This window comes from Procambarus clarkii, chromosome 14, assembly GCF_040958095.1.
Source record: "Procambarus clarkii isolate CNS0578487 chromosome 14, FALCON_Pclarkii_2.0, whole genome shotgun sequence".
Classification (NCBI taxonomy): Eukaryota; Metazoa; Arthropoda; class Malacostraca; order Decapoda; family Cambaridae; genus Procambarus; species Procambarus clarkii.
Window position 1 is genome coordinate 5,354,458 of NC_091163.1, and position 22,977 is coordinate 5,377,434.

General features: G+C 43.0%; 1 protein-coding gene across 4 annotated transcripts in view; it reads left to right on the forward strand.

Moving 5' to 3' along the window:
- The window catches only part of LOC123772455 (cytoplasmic polyadenylation element-binding protein 2), a 377,158-nt gene extending 354,401 nt beyond the window's left edge, over positions 1–22,757 (forward strand). For all 4 annotated transcript variants that reach the window (XM_069324264.1, XM_069324263.1, XM_069324265.1 and 1 more), the window contains 5 exons: positions 14,856–14,968; positions 17,438–17,648; positions 21,872–22,053; positions 22,219–22,436; positions 22,635–22,757. In XM_069324264.1, the coding sequence (XP_069180365.1) occupies positions 14,856–14,968; positions 17,438–17,648; positions 21,872–22,053; positions 22,219–22,436; positions 22,635–22,686 (776 nt within the window). In that variant the 3' untranslated portion in view covers positions 22,687–22,757. The remainder of the gene's footprint in view (positions 1–14,855; positions 14,969–17,437; positions 17,649–21,871; positions 22,054–22,218; positions 22,437–22,634) is intronic.
- Positions 22,758–22,977: the final 220 nt, after the last annotated feature.

The window sequence follows — 22,977 nt, forward strand, 5'->3', positions numbered from 1 at the left end:
CAAGCAGTGGAACGCAAAACAAAGGTAGGAAATCTAGGAAAGCAGAAGAGATCGCCAGGATTTTCGATCTGTATCGTGGGGTCAATCTCACTCCATCCAAGATTCCCGACGTTGTTGAAGCCTTTTCAGGGTCTTCTGATGATGATTTGGAGGCTGACGAACCGGAAAATGATGTTCTTTATGAGGTTTCCTCAAGTGATGAAGATATTTCGAGTGAGAGTGAGGATGAGAGTGATGAAGAAGCCCCAGCCCCGCCACGCGGTAACCGCACGTGTCCGGTACCAAAGAGGGCTAGGCTGGGTGATGAGTGGAATCGTAGCAATACTCCTCCCATCGTTGATGACTTTACTGCAACCCCTGGCCTAACAATTCCACTACCTGCTACTCCATTGCAGTTTTTACAATTATTTTTCACTAGAGCAGTGGTTGAATACTTAGCGTATGAAACAAATTCGCATGCCACACACGTCATGGCTGAGTCAGCAAGAAAAACGTGGAAACCGGTGTCGGTGAAAGAAATGGCCCGATATTTGGCCCTGTGCATACTGATGGGCATAGTGAAGATGCCTACAATGAGGATGTACTGGCAGACGAATCAGATGTGGCATTGTCGATTCTTCAACTTGTTTATGTCGTCTGCTCGGTTCCAACACATTTCTAAGTTCTTCCACATGTATAACAAAAAAGGCGTTCCAGTGAATAATAGTGACCGATTGATAAAAGTTAGACCACTAATGGACTATTTTTCAGAAAAAATTGAATCTGTATATATCCCCAAAAAAGAATTGAGTCTCGATGAGGGTACAATGGCTTGGCGAGGCCGCCTCTCTTTCAAGGTCTACAATCCCAACAAGCCTGATAAATATGGTGTAAAATTTTATATGTTGGCCGAAGGGAAATCAGGCTACATATATAAATTTGATGTGTATTGTGGAATTGGAAAAACGACAGTGGAAACCGTGATGGGGTTGATGGCGCCCCTAGTCAACAAGGGTTATCATTTGTATATGGATAACTACTATAACTCGGTAAGCCTAACAGAACAATTACGTGAAGTTGGTGTTTACACATGTGGCACACTTAGACTACAACGTGGCGCCCCCAAGGATCTGCAACAAGTTGTAAAGGGTTAAATGGCAACCGACATGACCGTATACATGCGTAAGGATAACACCTTTGTTATAGTTTGGAAGGACAAGCGCCCCGTCTCTGTCATCACCAATATCCACAATGCCGACACTACTCAAGCACAGCGCAGGAAACGCGTTCGTAAAGGTGACGGGAGAACTGGAGTAGAAATTGTGAAAATGAGCAAACCCAAGGCCATAGTGGATTACAATAAGTTCATGAAAGGTGTTGATCATTTTGATCAAATGGTCAAATATTATGAGTTTGCAAGAAAAACCCACAAATGGACCAAGAAGATCACTTTCTATTTTCTGCAAATGGCCATGCACAATGCATACGCATTGTATAACCACTACTCAACAGATACAAAAAAACTAACACTATTAGAGTTTCACGCAGTAGGAATAAAAGCCTTATTGGCGTGGAACAGCAAGGAATGGCCAACAACAACAAGTATACCACATGTTCCCGACATAGATGCCAGCGCAGCTCCTCCTGCTGACGCAGCAGTTTCAACACCCGGGCCATCTGGTGCGAGGCGTCCTCTGTTCACCTCAACACCTAAAGCCCACTCATCAACCACAAATTCTGAAATGGACATTGAGGACATAGAACCACTTGATGTTTCTGATTTCATAGAAGATTCTACTACAAGTTTGGTGGTTCCTGTAGAAGACAATATTCTTCCAGTGAATCCAAAAAATACAAGAATTATAGATTCAGAACAACGTCTCAACTACAAGTTGACGCATGAACTCGTGCACTTGGCTAAAAAAAAAAGATGCCGTGTTTGTTACAAGTCTGGCAAAAGGAGGGACGTGATATATGGATGTAAAACTTGTGATGTGGCACTGTGCGCTGCGCCTTGCTACACAAGGTACCACCGAAAAAAGATATTTTGGGTGGAGAAAAAATAACCACCGGCAACAGCTTCACTCCACCTAAGAAACATCAGATGAGCAACTTCAGGATCAGAAGCCTGAAGATGGTGGAGTGAAGAAAAAATGCTCAACTGTTGATCTTCAATCAACATAGACAGGGTAAGTACACCTATTTTGAATTTTTTATCATCTATAAGAAGTTATATTATATACGTTTTGTAGAGAATTTATTTGCGAATTTTTTGGTACCAGAATGAATATTATATCACATAAACTTCTATGAGTAAAAAAAAAAACACAAAGTATGTTTGGGGGTGTGGCGGGTGTGGCTCTGGGTGTGGCGGTCGTGTGGCAGTGGGTTCCCTTTAGCCGTTGATATATCCAACACGTGGGAAATATTTGTATGTGTTATGTATATGTCTGTGTAGGGAATTTTACTGCGATCACTGTCATACAAATTATAAAATGTTTCAACAAGTATAAACATGACAAACATCAAACGAACGAAAACAATGCGTTCGTTTCTGCCGCGAACGCATACTGAGCGACGTGGTTCTATATTTGGCGCTTCTCTTACACATGCTTTGTACAAATGTTATACATTTCATCTTATAGAAAATTTTGTTGCGAACACATTGGTATAAAAAAGAAATACGTACATAGAAAAGTAGGGTCAGGAAACGTATAAATGTATAAACTTTCCAAGCATGATTTCCCCCCTATGTTTTCGCCAGTGCGCTCGCAGCTAACTACTCTCCACTTCACACGCTCTTGCGGGTGGGCAATTACCTATATTAACCCTTAACATGCTCGGGGTCTAATATCCTGCTATCCACACAGGCGCATGTCATTTTGAAAAAAAAAAAAATTTTTTTTTTTTGCTAATCTGTTAAGTTCTGTTCACTGATCACGGGAAAAATAAAAAAAAAATTCTATTGTACTTACTTTTGTTGCAATAGAGCCGAGAAGCTCTGCGATGACGTCACAATCTGCATGTTCGCTCATGCAGTACACGCCCGGGAGATGTTGCGCGCGGTCCTCAAACAGCCAGAGTTGCCACAAATATATTTTCGCGCTATTTATTTACAATGTCTAAGCGCATTTTATCTAATTTTTTTTCACTAATTGTGTTTCAGATACTGTTTGAACATATTTTGTATCAATAATTGTTGCATATTTGAGTATACACAGGCGCACACAAATGTTTTCAATTACGGCAATATAATATGTCATTACAGTCTATTATATTATATGTTCTGCTTATATGTTTACATATTTACACACTCGCACACGCTATACACACTTTGAAGCACACTTAGAAGATTTCTAGACTGTGGTAGTCATTGAAGCAGTCGACAGCACATAATGGGATACCACACGTTTCACACCATGTTTGCACAAGCTTCCGTTTCTTGTCTCTACGTGTCGTTGTTTTACACACCAAGCAATCACGTTGGGCTATTGCACGCTTCACACCAGGTGGCAAATACTTAAGTTTGTGTGCTAGGAAGCCTTCAGTGTGAGCGAGGCGTGGAGTACCAGCATGCTGCAACAGTGGGTTTATGATGGGCCGCTGAATACCTGGGACATCTTTTGCAAACTTTCCTAATAACTGTATTGCAGCATCAAATACAAAGTCACGGAAAGTGGGCTTACGTCCAGTTCTCACAAGGTACATGTTGAAACAGTTCAGCATGCTCATGTCCACAAGATGGAAGAACACTTTTTTCGTCCACCTACATGTCTTCCGCACACACTCTGCAGTGCCAATCATCATGTCTGATTTATCAATCAACCGCATGTTGATATTATAGTCTAAAACACAGTCTGGCTTATATAGTGGTGCGTTTGTTTTATGGCTCACTTTCCCACTGTTCACCATTGTTCCATCATGAATTGTTGTCAACAAGTTCACCTCTCTTTTGTCTTTCCACCGAACTGACAGAATGTTATCACTTTTCCTTCTCTGACACTCACCAACTGCAATGTCGTTGTCAAACACAGGCATTTCCCTTCGTTGTGGCTTTACTGTACCAACCAATCCGGTTCTATTTTCTAGCAAGAACCGAGCTAGCAAGGGACTTGTATAGTAATTATCTGTGTATAAAATGTGTCCCTTGTTCATCCACGGAGCCATGATGGTCTTCACTACACTCCCCGAGAATCCATGTTCGTCGTTACCGGGAATGTCTACATCACTAGCCGAGTACAGAATCATGTGTAACACGTATCCTGTCTCACAATCACAAAGAACAAAAAATTTCAGGCCAAATCGGTTTCGTTTTGAGGGAATGTACTGTTTGAATGGAACACGTCCCTTGAAAAGTATGAGAGATTCATCAACCACCAGCTTCTGTGCTGGTACGTAAAAATCTCTGAATTTTCCAATAACATCGTTCATGTAGTGCCTCACTCGCCACAGTCTATCATCAGGTGTTCGGTCCTGAACACTTCCAAAATGTAGACACCTGAGGAGTATCTGAAACCTGTCTCGTGACATATATTTCCCGAATAAAGGTGTTGGTATTGTCTTGTCCTTGCTCCAATAGTCATTTATTGCATGTTTGTGACAGTGCTTCATCAACAAACAGAGTGCCAAAAACACATACATTTCCGCCACTGTGGTATTTTTCCAACGCTGCAGTCGTGAAAATTCTGTGATTTCCCTCTCAATCAGGTAAGCAGCATGCAGGTTCGTTTGGTGTACAATGTATTCCATGAGTGGTTCATCATAGAATGCTGTAAAATATTCCATCTCAGCCATGTCCTCACCTTGATTAGGGAAAAGGTTTGTAATCCCTACATCTTTATCGTCAAAGTGAGGAATATTAGGAATAAAATCGTCACCATCACTCCACTCAAGTACACCAGGCGTCCTGCGAGATGCAGAGGAAACACGGCGAGGAAGCGATGCATACCGGCGACCAGGAGCTGAATACCGTCTGCGAGAAGCACGGCGGCTACGTGCACGTGAGGTGGGTGCACGTGAACACGAGGGTCTTGGTGCCATGCGGTGGCGCTTGGCTGGGCGAGATGCTGCTGACGCGACAATTTCTCGCCCAGTTACACCACTGGTACCAGCCACAGGCTCAATAAAACTTTGATCTGAGTCACTAAACCCAGAAAAGGAGTCACCTCCCTCTGACTCGTCACCCTCAAACAGAAAATATCCACAGGAACTGTGAGGTCGTGGTAGAATTGGGGTAGAAAATGGGCGAGGAGGCATGGGAGAGCGTATAGGCCTCGCCATGGCATGGCGGTCATTCTCACTTTCACTGCTGCTGCTACTATCACCCGACAACTGTGTATAATCCTCATCGTTGTCTGAATCGTCAAACACACTTTCTTCACCTTCAGAGAATAATTCGTGGGCTATTTGCTCTGGGGTGAGGGACTGAGTGATGCGTGCTCGTGAGGCGTTTGACCGTGCGCTCGCCATGGTGACTCTCGCTAAACTGAGGCCTCCCATGCCATCGGAGCATGAGCTGGATTTTTTTTCAAAATGGCCGCTGTTTACTAGAGCCCCTGGGCAGCGTATGGGACCCCCAGCTACACCGCGGGCCATTCAAATCGTGCGCGGTACCCATACACTTCATATGAAGTGAAGCGCAGTTGACTGGTAAAACGATTTACACTTCATATGAAGTGATGCGCACTTTAAGGGTTAAACATTCATATGCATATGTCCGTGTAGAGAATTTTATTGCGATTCCAATGATACCAAAATTAGCGATGTAGGACAACTGTAGGCTTCGCAACCATTAAGAGAGTGGAAACATTTTGTTGCTGTTTGGCGCTCTTGGCGAGTGATCTGCATAGTTTTTTATTTGGTGTTGATACTCCTTATGCTTGGGCGGCATTTTATAGGTATGCTCTTATAGACAATTTCATTGCGAACACAGTGATACCAAATTTAAATACGTGCGCCTTCAATTATTGTCAGGACAGTCAAAAGTGTGTACACTTTTTCGGTCTTACGCGTAGGCGCGCGAAGTGCCGAAAGCATCTAGGGTATTGATTTTTTTTGAGCGCCGAGAGCGCGAAAGTGTTAAAGTGTCCTTCCTAACCTAACAGACTAAGCCAGAAGACCCAAAACAGAAAACGAGACAGTACGTCACTTTTGCGCGCCGCTGCCATTTTCTAGTACAGCAATTTTTAGCCTTGGTGCGCATACGAGCAAAAAGCGACGTTATTTGTAAGATTGTCTGGTTGCTCTACTGCCAGACATGCTTGAAGTTCAGGCAGCACCATCCAGTATCACAATCCAAGTTTTGCAAGATATCCACCTACACTTGGGTGTTAGTAGTGATGTTCGTCATCTCTTGCTTATGTCAATGCGCAATAAAATCACAAGAACATATCCAAGAGAAAATATTTAGGGATTCGATGTGATTGAACCCGCATCCCTGGACTTCCCAGGTACACTGGCCCATAATGAGCTTAAAATTATCACGACTAGAAATTCTATGAGACTTGGCGTTTGAAAGGCACTGTCCTGTACCACCTTGAGGTTACCTTGAGGTGCTTCCGGGGCTTAGCGTCCCCGCGGCCCGGTCGTCGACCAGGCCTCCTGGTTGCCGGACTGATCAACCAAGGCTGTTGGATGTGGCTGCTCGCAGCCTGATGTATGAGTCACAGCCTGGTTGATCAGGTAACCACAATCACACACAATCCAAGACTTACAAGAAATTTGTAATTGGACATTTTGCCATCAGACCTGTGTAACAAGCAACACACTCCCTCGCTTATTAATGTGATGTTATTTATTGCTCCTGTCTTTACAAAACTGTATTTGTGGTATTTTTATGTTTTTAATCTTGTGAACAGGTTGATTAACTGGAGTATACATGAAGTAAGGTCTGGGAGTTCTTTTACTTCCCAAGCTCAGCCTGGGTTTGGGGGGAGTAAATTTGTCACAAATTGGTCCAATAAGCTCTGGCTTGGAGCGATCTACTAGCTCGCATATCCACTGCAACCTGGTTGGTCTGTCCGGCACTTCTTGCAGGAACTCGTCTAATTGTTTCTTGAAGGGGTTCACCTTGGTTTTGGCAAAATTTCTTATGGTTGCTGGGAGAGTCTTGAATACCCATGGACCTCTGATGTTCAGACAATGTTCTCTGATTGTGCCAATCCCATCTTTACTCCTCATTAGTTCTACTCTGAATTTCCTTCCATATCATTCGCTCTAGTAGGTTGTTATTTTACTATGCAACTTTGGGATCTGGCCCCTCTAGAATCTTCAATGTATATATTATAGTATTTGATACTTGCTCTTCTCCTTTCTAGAGAGTACTGTAATTAACAAAGAGAGATGAAATACTTGAATGAGTGAAGAACTGCAGGCTGCCACCGTCTCAGCCGGCCACCAATGCCACTCTCCTCGTGCAGTACTATAACTTCTTAACCATTTGACTGCACATCAGAACCAAGGAAGTGATCACCACTGTTCCTTAAACTGCACATCACAATAAGGGATGTATTAAAGTACTGCATAAGCTTTAAATCTTCCATGGGTACATGGGCCTCGCATCAGCTTCCTCAGGCCTCCAGTGAACAGATGCAATCGTGGGAAAAAAATAAATCTTGGGTAACCCTTGTGGTTGAGGGGCACGAGTACTAACATAGCAACCATGAGTAGTGCAGTATATACCCTGCTCACGGCACTGCCTTCACCTCGTAGCCACAGCACCACTTAATGATGATGAAATAAATAACTAATTATCTATCGATGATAATAGCATAGAAAACCCTGGCAGTGATAAAGACTATGTATGAAGTTCAGATATTGGTGAACCTGATGCAGGTGATGATGTATACAGCATGGGGCACACAACCTCAGTTTGGTGCATCTATGCATCATACAATGGGACTTCCTGCTCCTTGAAATGAAAATGAATGTGTGAAAAAATATTTATATTCAGGATTTAGTGACAAAGACCCTGATAATAATAGCCGTGTTTTGGCTAAAATTAGTGATGTGCATAGTTAGTATATCAGGTGGCACTTTGCTTAATCAGGTGCTGTCAGCAATTGACGAGTGTGTTTGTATTCACCTAGTTGTGCTTGCGGGGGGTTGAGCTCTGCTCTTTCGACCTGTCTCTCAACTGTCAATCAACTGTATCTAATTACCTAAGTGTAATTACCTAAGTGTAGTTACAGGATGAGAGCTACGCTCGTAGTGTCCCGTCTTCCCAGCACTCTTTGTCATATAACGCTTGTTATATGACTATATATCTGATTGTGTGTGTGTGTGTGTGTGTGTGTGTAATTACCTAAGTGTAATTACCTAAGTGTAGTTACAGGATGAGAGCTACGCTCGTGGTGTCCCGTCTTCCCAGCACTCTTTGTCATATAACGCTTTGAAACTACTGACGGTCTTGGCCTCCACCACCTTCTCACTTAACTTGTTCCAACCGTCTACCACTCTATTTGCGAAGGTGAATTTTCTTATATTTCTTCGGCATCTGTGTTTAGCTAGTTTAAATCTATGGCCTCTTGTTCTTGAAGTTCCAGGTCTCAGGAAGTCTTCCCTGTCGATTTTATCAATTCCTGTTACTATTTTGTACGTAGTGATCATATCACCTCTTTTTCTTCTGTCTTCTAGTTTTGGCATATTTAATGCTTCTAACCTCTCCTCGTAGCTCTTGCCCTTCAGTTCTGGGAGCCACTTAGTAGCATGTCTTTGCACCTTTTCCAGTTTGTTGATGTGCTTCTTAAGATATGGGCACCACACAACAGCTGCATATTCTAGCTTTGGCCTAACAAAAGTCATGAACAATTTCTTTAGTATATCGCCATGTGTGTATGTGTATGTGTATGTGTATGTGTGTGTGTGTGTGTGTGTGTGTGTGTGTGTGTAATTACCTAAGTGTAGTTACAGGATGAGAGCTACGCTCGTGGTGTCCCGTCTTCCCAGCACTCTTTGTCATATAACGCTTTGAAACTACTGACGGTCTTGGCCTCCACCACCTTCTCACTTAACTTGTTCCAACCGTCTACCACTCTATTTGCGAAGGTGAATTTTCTTATATTTCTTCGGCATCTGTGTTTAGCTAGTTTAAATCTATGGCCTCTTGTTCTTGAAGTTCCAGGTCTCAGGAAGTCTTCCCTGTCGATTTTATCAATTCCTGTTACTATTTTGTACGTAGTGATCATATCACCTCTTTTTCTTCTGTCTTCTAGTTTTGGCATATTTAATGCTTCTAACCTCTCCTCGTAGCTCTTGCCCTTCAGTTCTGGGAGCCACTTAGTAGCATGTCTTTGCACCTTTTCCAGTTTGTTGATGTGCTTCTTAAGATATGGGCACCACACAACAGCTGCATATTCTAGCTTTGGCCTAACAAAAGTCATGAACAATTTCTTTAGTATATCGCCATCCATGTATTTAAATGCAATTCTGAAGTTAGAAAGCATTGCATAGGCTCCTTGCACAATATTCTTAATGTGGTCCTCAGGTGATAGTTTTCTATCTAGAACCACTCCTAGATCTCTTTCTTTATCAGAATTCTTTAAAGATTTCTCACATAATATATAGGTTGTGTGGGGTCTATGTTCTCCTATTCCACATTCCATAACATGACATTTATTAACATTAAATTCCATTTGCCAAGTGGTGCTCCATATACTTATTTTGTCCAGGTCTTCTTGAAGGGCATGACAATCATCTAAATTTCTTATCCTTCCTATTATCTTAGCATCATCAGCAAACATGTTCATATAATTCTGTATACCAACTGGTAGATCATTTATGTACACAATAAACATCACTGGTGCAAGAACTGAACCCTGTGGTACTCCACTTGTGACATTTCTCCATTCCGATACATTGCCTCTGATTACTGCCCTCATTTTTCTATCAGTCAGAAAATTTTTCATCCATGATAGAAGCTTACCTGTCACCCCTCCAATATTTTCCAGTTTCCAGAACAACCTCTTATGTGGAACTCTGTCGAAAGCCTTTTTTAGGTCCAGATAGATGCAGTCAACCCAGCCATCTCTTTCCTGTAATATCTCTGTGTCCCGATCATAGAAACTGAGTAAATTCGATACACAGGATCTTCCTGATCGAAAACCATACTGTCTGTCTGATATTATATCATTTCTCTCCAGGTGTTCTACCCATTTAGTTTTGATTAGCTTTTCCAATACTTTCACTATTACACTTGTCAATGATACAGGTCTATAATTGAGGGGGTCTTCCCTGCTGCCACTTTTGTAGATTGGAACTATGTTAGCCTGTTTCCACACGTCTGCTACGATTCCTGTACACAGGGATGCCTGAAAGATCAGGTGAAGTGGAATGCTGAGCTCAGATGCACATTCTCTCAGAACCCATGGTGAAACGCCATCTGGGCCAGCTGCTTTGTTCTTCCCGAGCTCCTTTAGCATATTTTCCACTTCATCTCTAGACACCTCTATCCGCTCTATGTTGTTCTCTGGAATTCTTATTGTGTCTGGTTCTCTGAAGATTTCATTTTGTACAAACACACTTTGGAACTTTTCATTTAATGTTTCACACATTTCCTTTTCATTTTCCGTGAATCTGTTTCCCATTTCCAACCTCTGGATATTATCCTTTACCTGCAATTTGTTGTTTATGAATTTGTAGAATAGGCCCGGTTCTGTTTTACATTTATCTGCTATCCCTTTTTCAAAATTTCTTTCTGCCTCTCTCCTTACTGCTGTATAATTGTTTCTCGCATCTTTGTATCGCTGGTATGTTTGGGGGTTTGGCCTCTTCCTATACTGATTCCATTTTTGTGTCTTTTGGTCTCTTGCCCTCTCACAATTTCTGTCGAACCAATCCTGTTTTCTGGTCCTGCATCTCTGTTTTGGTATGAATGTTTGTGTGCCTTCCTCGTATAGTTTTAAAAATTTGGCATACATTTCATTTACTTCCCTGCCTAGCAACAATTCTGTCCAATTACACTCATTAAAAAAATTTCGAAGTTCCCCATAGTTGCCTCTCTTTAAATCGAGTTTATCAACTGTTTCAATGTCCCCATTTTCTTCTAGATGATATCTTAAAGCATATTTAATGTCTAACAGGACGTGATCACTCTTTCCCAAGGGAGGAAGGTACTGGATGTCAAAAATCTCTTCTTCTTTCCTGGTGAATACTAGATCCAGTACTGACGGTATATCTCCTTCCCTCATTCTTGTGGCTTGCTTTATGTGTTGATACAAGAATGTCTCCAGAATGAGGTTCACAAATCTGCATGTCCAAAAGTCCTCCGTTCTTGCTTCATAGGCCTCCCAGTCTATTGCTCTAAAGTTGAAGTCCCCCAGTATCAACAGTCGTGATTTATCTTTATCTGCTTGTACAATAATATCTCTCATGACCATTATGAGGCCCTCTCGTTTGTCATCCAGTTCTTCCTTTGTCCACGTGTTGCTTGCTGGTGGGCTGTAGGTATTTACAATTATCAGGTTATCATCCTGATTCCAGACCTGCAATGCCATTATGTCAATATCTCGAGGGTTTTCAAATATTAACTCTTTTACCTTCAGGTGTTTTTTCACCAGTACAGCCACTCCTCCTCCCTTCCTAGTTTTCCTGTCACGTCTCCAAACTGAGTAGCCTCTTGGGAATATGACTTCATTTATTATATTTCCTTCAAGTTTCGTTTCTGATAATGCAACAATATCTGGGACCCTAAGCTGGATTATATCTTGCAACTCCAAAGTTTTTGACCTCACTCCATCTATGTTGGTATATACAATTTTCAGGAACATGTTCCCTTTTCCTTTGCTCTTTACTCCCCCTTCCACTACTGATCTTGTTGCTTTGTTTTTATGTACCATTTCACAAGCTTTCCAGTCCCTGTCACTTTGTAAAAAAAAGAATTTCTGTCTTCTTCATTTCTATCCCCATTTAGCCGTTTTGCCTCAATTAAGTTCATTTTCAGCTTTTCTCTGTCTTCCTTGGAGAGGTCTTGTCTTATTGACCAAGATTTGCCAACCTCATCACTCTGCAGTTTCCTGGCATTTCTTAGCACTTCCATCATGTTTTTCACTCCATTAAAGGTCACCCTTAAGGGGCGGTTCTTTTCTTTCTCATATTTTCCTATTCTTCTAAAATCACTGACATTTTCCTTTGAGCCTTCTCCTAAACCTACTATTTTCTCTATGATTTTCATCTCTTCTGTGTGTGTGTGTGTGTGTGTGTGTGTGTGTGTGTGTGTGTGTGTGTGTACTCACTTAGTTGTACTCACCTAGTTATGCTTGTGGGGGTTGAGCTCTGGCTCTTTGGTCCCGCCTCTCAACCGTCAATCAACAGGTGTACAGGTTCCTGAGCCTATTGGGCTCTATCATATCTACACTTGAAACTGTGTGTATGGAGTCAGCCACCACCACATCGCGTCCTAATGCATTCCATTTGTCAACCACTCTGACACTAAAAAAGTTCTTTCTAATATCTCTGTGGCTCATTTGGGCACTCAGTTTCCACCTGTGTCCCCTAGTGCCTGTGCCCCTTGTGTTAAACAGTCTGTCTTTATCAACCCTGTCGATTCCCTTGAGAATCTTGAATGTGGTGATCATGTCCCCCCTAACTCTTCTGTCTTCCAACGAAGTGAGGTTTAATTCCCGTAGTCTCTCCTCGTAGCTCATACCTCTCAGCTCGGGTACTAGTCTGGTGGCAAACCTTTGAACCTTTTCCAGTTTAGTCTTATGCTTGACTAGATATGGACTCCATACTGGAGCCGCATACTCCAGGATTGGTCTGACATATCTGGTATATAATGTGTAGTATATATGTGTGTGTGCTCACCTAATTGCTCACCTACGGCCCACGAGGCGGGCCGAAAGAGCAAAGCTCAACCCCCGTAAAAACACAACTAGTAAACACCTAGTTGTGTTTGCAGGGGTTGAGCTCTGGCTTTTTGGTCCCGCCTCTCAACTGCCGATCAACTCCTGAGCCTACCGGGCTCTTATCATATCAACATTTAAAACTGTGTATGGAGTCAGCCTCCACCACATCTCTGCCTAATGCATTCCACCTGTTAACTACTCTGACACTGAAAAAGTTCTTTCTAACGTCCCTGTGGCTCATTTGAGTGCTCAGTTTCCACCTGTGTCCCCTTGTTCACGTACCGCCAGTGTTGAATAGTTTATCCTTGTCTACCCTGTCAATTCCCCTGAGGATTTTGTAGGTAGTGATCATGTCTCCCCTCACTCTTCTGTCTTCCAGTGTCGTAAGGTGCATTTCCCACAGCCTTTCCTCGTAACTCATGCTTCTTAGTTCTGGGACTAGTCTAGTGGCATACCTCTGAACTTTTTCCAGCTTCGTCTTGTGCTTGACAAGGTACGGGCTCTATGCTGGGGCCTCATACTCCAGGATTGGTCTTATGTATGTGGTGTGTGTGTGTGTGTGGACATACTGTACTTGGATCAGTGGTTACATGATTATAAGACAGGCCAGAACTACCTAGTGCTTCACAGCAGTGTACAAACATGTAGATAGTGATATATAATATGTGAATACAGTGTGATAATAGCAAAAACTGTATGTTTATTGTTCTTATTTTGTGGTGCACATATTAGTTAAACAAATGTATCTGTGTAAGCAAATACTGCGTCACATAACAAGCAAATATTGCGTCAGCCAGAAAAATGAAAGGAAGGATTACAAGAACTTTCAAATTCAGGGATCTCATCAAAATGGTTATACTCTTCAAATCACTTGTGCTGTCCTGTCTTGAGTACTGCTCGGTACTCGCTTCCCCCTTCAGAGCAGGAGAGATTGCTGAAATAGAGAGAGAGTACAGAGAACACATATGGCATACATAGATGCGATAAAGCACCTAAATTGTCGGGATCGTCTCAAAGCTCTCCAAATGTACTCACTAGAAAGGAGACGAGAGAGATATCAAATAATATACAAATGGAAAATACTGGAGGGCTAGGTCCCAAATCTACACAGTAAAATAACAATTTACTGGAGTGAATGATATGGAAGAAAATGCAGAATAGAACCATTGAAGAGCAGGGGTGCCATAAGCACAATCAGAGAACACTATAAACATCAGAGGTCCACAGTTGTTCAACATATTGTACTCCCAGCGAGTATAAGAAATATTGCTGGAACAATCGTAGAAATTGTCAAGAGAAAACTAGATACTGTAGTTTTCTCCACGGAGTGCCAGACCAAAGGAGCTGTGGTGGATATGGGGGCCTGCGGGCCGCTCCAAGCAACATCCTGGTGGATCAATCTCTCACAAGTCAAGCATGGCCTTGGGCCGGGCTTGGGGAGCAGAAAAACTCCCAGAACTCCATCAAGCATGGGTTAATGGCATGCTATAGTTCTAAAAAAGCAAAAAACTATGTGCTATAACTATATGTACAGGTACATGTAAAATTTACATGATTTTATTCTCTTTTTCAATCGTTATTTTATCTCTCCAATTTTCCAAGTTAAATAGGATTGAATAGCACTTATTTGGTGAGAGAGAGAGAGATGTAAACAAAATCTAGCTATCAGCGGTGTATGAGGGAGTCATTCCCTGCCTACAAACACCAGCCAGCTCCCTTAATGGCTCCCCACCAATATCTCCAAAATTGAATATATACAACATATCCCATGTTTCTTATTAATTCTAGAGGTTAATAAACTTTTTTGTTTGCCATCTTTCACATTATTTACTATAAGAATGCTTGGGTAGATTTATTTAGTGCCAGATCTGAGGTAAACATTATGTTGTGGTGTATGAATCAACACACAAAAGTTTCAATGCTCTTGTTACTAGAGTATTGGGACTACTGTTGTATAATCCAATTTTCTTTGTAATTTTTTGTTGATTTTTACATGAATTTACAAAATATAAAATGTTTGGTTTCTTCTTTCAGAGGAAATAACTGCAAGTTTTCGACGATTTGGTCCTTTAGTCGTGGATTGGCCACATAAGGCAGAAAGTAAATCCTATTTCCCTCCTAAGGGGTATGCGTTCCTTCTTTTCCAGGTATGTTATATTTTCCTATTGTGTATAATAATGTTTAATGTTTACCAATATATTCACACATACTCGGTTATATTCACATGTGCATTCATCAATGAGTAAAAGGCTTGTTGGTACACGTGAACCAGCTCCAGCTCCTACACTCATGGAGAATGATTTCATCATATTTGTTTAGTATTAGCTCTGCAGATTACCATATTTTGTGGCAAGTAAAACACGCCTGTTTTACAGTGGTATCTTGTGGATTGATAAATTTTAGTATGTTTCGTCATTCGTAAATACAGAAGAAGTACGGAGAACATATACGGCAGGCATCTATCTTGAGGTTATCTTGAGATGATTTCGGGGCTTTAGTGTCCCCGCAGCCTGGTCCTCGACCAGGCCTCCACCTCCAGGAAGCAGCCCGTGACAGCTGACTAACACCCAGGTACCTATTTTACTGCTAGGTAACAGGGGCATAGGGTGAAAGAAACTCTGCCCATTGTTTCTCGCCGGCGCCCGGGATCGAACCCGGGACCACAGGATCACAAGTGCAGCGTGCTGTCCGCTCAGCCGACCGGCTCCCCATAGACACGATAAAGCACCTAAACTATTGGGATCGTCTCAATGTTTTCAAAATGTACTCTCTAGAAAAGAGACAAGAAAGGTACCAAATTATATATACAGTGCATCCATACATAGAAAATACTGCAGGGCCAGGTCCCTAATTTACACAGAAAATTACAACATACTTTATTTATTTTTTATTTTATTTATTTATTTATTTATATACAAGAAGGTACATTGGGTTTATTAGAGTACGGAGCATTGAAATTTTACATTTTAGTAAAACGACTAGCACGCATAGCGCTTCAGACAGACTAGATTGAATGATACGGAAGGCAATGCAGAATAAAGCCAGAGAAGAGTAGGGGGTGCCATAGGCACATCAGAGAATGGTGTCTGAACATCAGAGGTCCATGGTTGCTCAGTATCCTCCCAGCAAGTATAAGAAATATTGCCAGAACAAAATCAGAAGTCTTCAAGAAAAAACTGGATTGTTTTCTGCAAGAAGTGCTGGACCAACTGGGCTGTAGTGGGTATGTGGGCCTGTGGGCAAGCAACAGCCTGTTGCACCAAGATCTCACAAGTTAAGCCTGGCCTTGGGCCTGGCTTGGGGAGAAGAACAACTCCAAGAAGCCCATCCAGGTACAACCCGGGTACATTTATTGAAATGGGTGTTCAAGAAATTTTGGAAAACACATGATTTTGGCCATGTAAATACAATATGTACCGGGGTGGTAGTGGACCAAAAACGTGCATCCTATTTGCCTGGAAAATATGGTAAATAACTATCAACATTGTGCAGGGTTAAGGGTTAAGCAAGTTGTGATCCATGTGTGCTTAGGAAAGAATAAATACTCTACATAAATAGAAATGGGTACCGAATTTTATCTGGTGCCTGTTTACGAAAGATCAATTGATCAGAGGCAAATCCATGGGAAGGTCAGTTAGTTTCTTGAAGAGGGAGATCCAAGAGGAGGATAAAGAGGCAAAGCAAACAGAAGAATGTTATGGGTTTTGATGGATTCTCCAATGATGAGGTGAATGTGACATTTTTTTTTTTTTTTTTTTTTTTTTTTTTAGAAAGTTAATCTTTGTCAATTGAATTAGAGACAGTTAAATTGCATCTGGTATAGATTCTAAATGGAATGTTTTAAGAGGGGGGTGTTAGAGGCTAATGTCCTACATGGGTTTAAGTGTATTCAATTCATCACACTCCTGATAAGCCCCTTGCAGATACCTCTTTCAGTCCCACACCCACACCTAAATACTACTTTAAACATGCAAAAATACCCGCTGTATTTTGCATGTAAACAGCAGTTGCCTAAGTATAGTTAGAGAATAAGAGCTACACTCGTGGTGCCCCGTCTTCTCAGTACAGTACGCTGACATATGATGCTTTGAAACTACTGACAGTTTTGGCATCCACTGCCTTCATGCATAACTTGTTCCAACTGTCTACCACTCTGTTTTCAAAAGAGAACTTTCAAATTTCAAACGTCATGAATAATTTTTTTAATAGTTCACCACCCATGTACAGTATTTAAAATCGATTCTGAAGTTGGAGAGTGTAGCATACACTCCTTGCACAATGTCCTTTATCTGGTCCTCTGGAGACAGTCGAATTTGTTTTGAAGCTGAACTCTGTTACCATAAAGTGAGTGCTCTATTAGTACTTTATTAAACCTAAGAGACAGTAGATAAATGGTTCATTGTTGTGGGTTATTCCTTCCAAAGCTACAGTTATAAGGTGCATTTTGTGTACATTTTTTTTTTTTATTTAAGCTCAGTTGTAGGTATTGTATATTGTTAGGTATCTACTGTAGAAATTTATATTGGAGATCATTATATTAAATTCATGGTAAGGTTTTTATAACTACACCTTTTAAACTTTTATTAGACAATTAATTGCTATTGTTTTCATTGCAGGATGAAAGTAGTGTTCAACAATTAATTGATGCCTGCATTCAGGATGATGATAAACTGTACCTGTGTGTCTCGTCGCCAACTATTAAAGATAAACCGGTTCAGATCCGACCATGGCGACTCTCCGATGCTGATTTCGTCCTCGATGCCTCGCTTCCGTTAGATCCTCGCAAGACAGTGTTTGTTGGAGGCGTACCCAGGCCTCTTAAAGCTGGTAGGTTGTGCTCGTACTTTATATAATAGGACATAACACCGAGTAAACCAAAAATGACTGATCCATGCACGCTCACTGGGAATGAACCAAACATTTTCTATTATCATTTACGTGGACATTTTATTATTGTAGGTGTACTTGTGTATTTATGGGAAAAGGGAGCTGGGTACCACACACTTGTGGGTGGGTGAGTGGGCATAGGTATGTCTATATGTGGACATGCTGATAGATGCGAGAACGAGGGTGGATGGGTGGGTGATCTACACTTGAGTAGGGTCTGACCTTCATCTATTTCATCCAACATTTTGTTGCACCTGGTGCCAGCACTGGTAATGACGATTTTTGACAACAGTTATAATTTTTTTGGGGGGGAGGGACCCATCGGTGGCTTCCAGGAGCTAGCCACATGGATAGCCTTACATTTATCATGTCCCAATGGACCTTTTGTAAGTCACTAAAGCTTTCTGCACACCAGAGACAGATTTTGGTCCACTCAAAGAGGTACAGGGAGCTTGGGATACCATATCAACTCACAAAATACCACCAGAAAGTTTGGTTGTCACCATTGCTGGTTGCACCCTCCCACGGCCAGACTGCTGACCCGGCAGCTTGTAGTCCAGTTGGCATCACCAGTTCAGCCATGTGCCTGGTGTGGACCTGGCCGCTGTTGCTCATCGTGTCCCCTCCACCTTCTGGATCCCAGTTTTTTCCAGATAAGTGTTGGCTATTTTTTGGACTGACCTGCAGGTTCCTGTGCTTGTATTTGTTCCAATTTTTTGTGTTAGCTTCATGTGACTCTTTATGTAAGCCTTGTTGTTGGAGCGAACCTTTGAGTCTTTAGTTCACCCCTAGCTGTGTATGTTTAGGTTTTGCCTGCCCTAGGTGCTTGCTGGCATTGCCCCTGGCCAGTCAGGGTTACTTTCGTAGATGATTTCGATGTCAGGCTGCGTGCAGCCACGTCCAACAGCCTGGTTGACCAGACAACCAACTGAGAGGCCTGGTTGGAAACCTGGCCGCAGGGCGGTTGATCCCCGGAAGCTACACAAGGTAGACAAGGTAAGGTAAGGTGCCCTGTGTGGCTGTACCAGCAGTGTATTTGGGTGTTGGTCAGGTGTCTTCTTGTATGTGCAGCTTTGTGCACTTAGGGTGATTTTCCCTATATGCTCCGTAAGTTCTGCCTTTGCGTCTCAGGGTTATCTTCCCTGGGGAGTTTGGGAATCACTCCCTTCTAGAGGACTTAATCGCTTCATGTAGTCTTCTCCCTTGAGGTACGTCAGGGGTTTTGAGCTTTCCGTCTTGCTCCGGGTTGGGGGGGTGTTATTGACTGGGTGTGGGCACACTAGTTGGTGCAGCCTGCCTTGCTACAACACGACAGACGATGCTCCTCTCTGGCTGCCAGTTTGCTTGTTTTTCTTCAGGGGCTTTTAGTTTTAATTTCTTATATTTTTGTCTTTTGTAGACAGTGGAGATCTGCCTAGCCCCTTATTAGGCTAGCCTAGGTGGTGTTGGTGGTCCTCTGCTGTTGCTCCCAAGGGTTCACAGCTGCTACTGGTCATCAGTTTGCCTGCTACTAGACAGGGATTCTACCGGCTAAGCTGGCCTCAGTGCCTGGGCTTTCTGTAGGACTCATTTACCCTATGGGCCCTGGAAAACCCATGGGCTTGGTGGTACCATGAATACTTCTTCCGAGTCCACTCTCACCTTGCGCGAAGTTGAAGGTTGCTCATGACCCTTGCCTCAGGGGTGACGATCATCCGTACTGCCTCTATCATGCTGCCTGTTGGGTCGGTGACACCTACGACCCAGAGTCATGCTGGACTTGTTCACCGCTTGTGCTTCAATTTACTCATTCCCTGTCTGTTAATCTCAGGAATCAGGCAGCGGCTGCATTGCATGCTCGATTCTCCTCGCAACGTGCCAGGTTGGTTGCCCAATTGGAGGCCCCGGAGCTGCCCCGCTTGGGTTTTAGGGATCAGGTTTTGGGGGCATTGGTCGCTTCAACCTTGGTTCTATCCACACCTCTGCTTCCTTTCCAGAGGGCATCCTTTGCCCTGCTCCTCTTTCCCTGCTTCCGGCTCCTAAACTAATGAGGGTTTCAGAGTCGGGGTGGGGTTTAACTCTGGTGGTTTCAGGGGCTGACCCTTTCAATTCGGGCATGGAGATGGTTGAGCTTGATTGGGTCTGAGGTTTCTGGGTCGACCCAGCCCAGAAGACATGCCCTTCTCAGAAGCTTTTCTTCTGGACTCTGCCTTTTCTTCATGGGTGTGGGCATGGGAGAGAGCTCTGCCCCCGGACCTGTGTCGGGGGGTTTTCAGGGCTCGGGGGGCTCCTTTTGATTCTGTTTGGGTTCTTGTACCTTCTGGGCAGAGATTGTTGTTACAAGGGATATGGTTTTTGTACCCTCCTTCCCTGTATGAATTTGAGATGAGTGCAGCTCCCCCCCCCCCTCCTTGGATTCTTTGGATTTGTCCTTCCGGAGGATTCCTTCCTCTCATATATTCCCTGAAGAGGTTCGGTAAGACCTTGACACGTACCTCCTGCGAGCCCTAATTTACGCCATTGTGATGGATCCGTCTTTGTTTGAGTTCAGTTCTTCTTTCTCGTATTTAGTGTGTTATTAGGTTCTGAAGTCTTCCTGACTGGCAGACTGCCCCATTTTTTCTCTTGGAACTTGGCGTGGCTTTTATCGCATTTGCATATTTGAATGGCGGGCGGTTTCTTCGGTGTTCCAGGTATTCTTTGGGGGGGGGGGGGGTCGAGTTCCTCAATGAGTGGCTCTTCGCCCCTGTGCTTCCTCATGATATGGTCTGGTGCAGTGTATGCTCAAGTTCCCACTCTTTTGTCCGCCTTAGTGGCTGAGGACCTTCAGATTTGCGGTCACTTTGCTTCAGTCTTCTGGAGCTGTCTTCGAATTGGCTTTCGGTGGAAGTGAAGTGTGAAGGGAAGGGAAGTGGAAGCCTTCGGCTGGGGGTTCTGGTTTTGACTGCTGCAACGTCGTCTGCCTTGCTGAAGCTGTTTGCGCCAATCCTCCGAGAGGCAATTTCCATGTTTTCTCCTTTCGCCTCATGTGTCGGCAGACCGTGCTGGCTCTGTCTTTGGATTCGGCTTGAGCTGTGGCCCCGCAGTCTTCTTCGCTATTCTGTTTGCTGTTGTTCCTGGAGGACATTGTTTCCCAGTTTCTGTCTGTGGATTCGGCCAGTTGCCGTCCTATTTCGGACTTGTTGGCGCTCCAAGGGGGGGGGGGGAGTCGTTCCCGGTCCTCTCAGTTGGGTCGTGCCAGGGCTCAGGCTTTGGTTGATCGGGGCAGGCCTGTGGTGCCAGTTTCTGCATTGGTGAGTTCCCAGGGGCCCTCGTCGTCTGGTCGGCCTGGTGTTTGCTCTGTGCGGCAGTTGCTCCATCGACCGAGCCATTGAGTAGTCTTAATAATTTATATGACGTCAGCATGAATCACTGATTCCTCTGAGCTTCAGTAGTAGTCATGGAAAGTCGAAAATTCCAGTTTGGCAGCAGGATTCTACTTCTGGAAACTTTCTTATTAAGACTTCTCAATAGCTCGGTCGATAGAGCTTCGGCCTCACTCACGTGGGGGTCCATGGTTCGAATCTCTTAGAGCCCAGGTGAATGGAATATATACATACATACAAGAGTTCATATATTCTTGTAAAGCTACTAGCACGCATTGTGTTTTCGGCAGGTCCTTAATCTTAATTTTCCCTAGAATACGACCCGCCAAATCGTTTAACAACCAAGTACCCATTCACTGCTAGGTTAACAGAGACATGCAGTTAAGGATTGGTGCCTAGGATAAGAACCCAGGCCAAATTGCTCATGAAGCGCAAGGGTAAGTGTCTTACCACTGCACCACGAGGACTGCACCAAAATTATTGCAGTATTAAATTTAATTATCAAGTTGTGTCCAATTATGTGTTCATATATTTACACACTTCACAAACAACCGACATAATACTTAACATTGAGTAATAAACACTTACATTTCTAGCTTATTAATGAAATGTAGATGTAGTTGGCATGCCATTGACCCGATGTCTTGACCCGTCATGGGCAAGTCTGACTATTCATTGTCGAGTCAAGCCATTGACCCGATGGCTTGACCCGACATGGAAAGACCTATTCCTGACACTACGAAGATATTAGAAAAAATACCATTTTTAAATTAAAAATTACTTTAAGAATTCTAATAATTTACCTCTTTTTATTAACAGTTGAACTTGCAATGATAATGGATCGTTTATATGGTGGGGTCTGTTACGCTGGAATCGATACAGACCCTGAGTTAAAGTATCCTAAAGGTGCCGGCCGAGTTGCGTTCTCCAACCAGCAGAGTTATATAGCTGCCATCAGTGCCCGATTTGTACAGTTACAACATGGTGATATTGATAAAAGGGTTGGTATGATTTTGTTGTTGGAAGGAAATCAAAGATAGTTTTACAGTACTTCCATATTAGTTTTGCTCTGCTCAGTTTTTCTGGTATGAATATACTTATATATCAATATATTGTACAGTACATGTAATAAATTTTTTTTAACTTACACAATAATTGATTTACAGGTTGAGGTTAAGCCATATGTTCTAGATGACCAAATGTGCGATGAATGCCAGGGAGCACGCTGTGGAGGGAAGTTTGCCCCTTTCTTCTGTGCCAATGTTACTTGCCTGCAGTACTACTGTGAACACTGTTGGCAGACCATCCACTCGCGCCCAGGACGTGAATTCCACAAGCCGCTAGTCAAAGAGGGAGCCGATCGCCCCCGCACTGTACCATTCAGGTGGTGCTAGGCTCCAATGTTTTAGTTTCATGGTAGACCCAGTGACAATTTTCCCCCCCTCATGCTTCTCAGCATTCCAAGATTTTTTATGAAGTCCTCAACCTATTAGGCAATTGAAGCAAAAACAGCAACAGAAATACACTATCCCGCCTCTTATTTTTTTTTGTCTCAACATCACACCTCGTTTTATACTTGTAGATCTCCCTGGCGGTGGCACCGAGAACCCGGGTGGTGCCTCACAAACAAGTAATGAGAAGAAATTTGCCATATACTAAGGATTCCCCTCCCATGCCTGCCAACTGCTGTGGGTCAAACACAAAAGGATATCAAGAAAAACTTCAAGCAACTCATTCAAGCAGTCACCAAGCAAAGTCAGTACTCCCCCTTTAACCCCACTGGATGCCTCATACTTTATATATATCTCACATCCAACACTGTAAGCAAAAGCCATCAATTTACAGCATCAAAAATATAAAAAACAACTAAGCAAAAAGGAGCCATGTTGATTGTGGCTTGTTATAGGAGCTTCACGTGTTTCTGT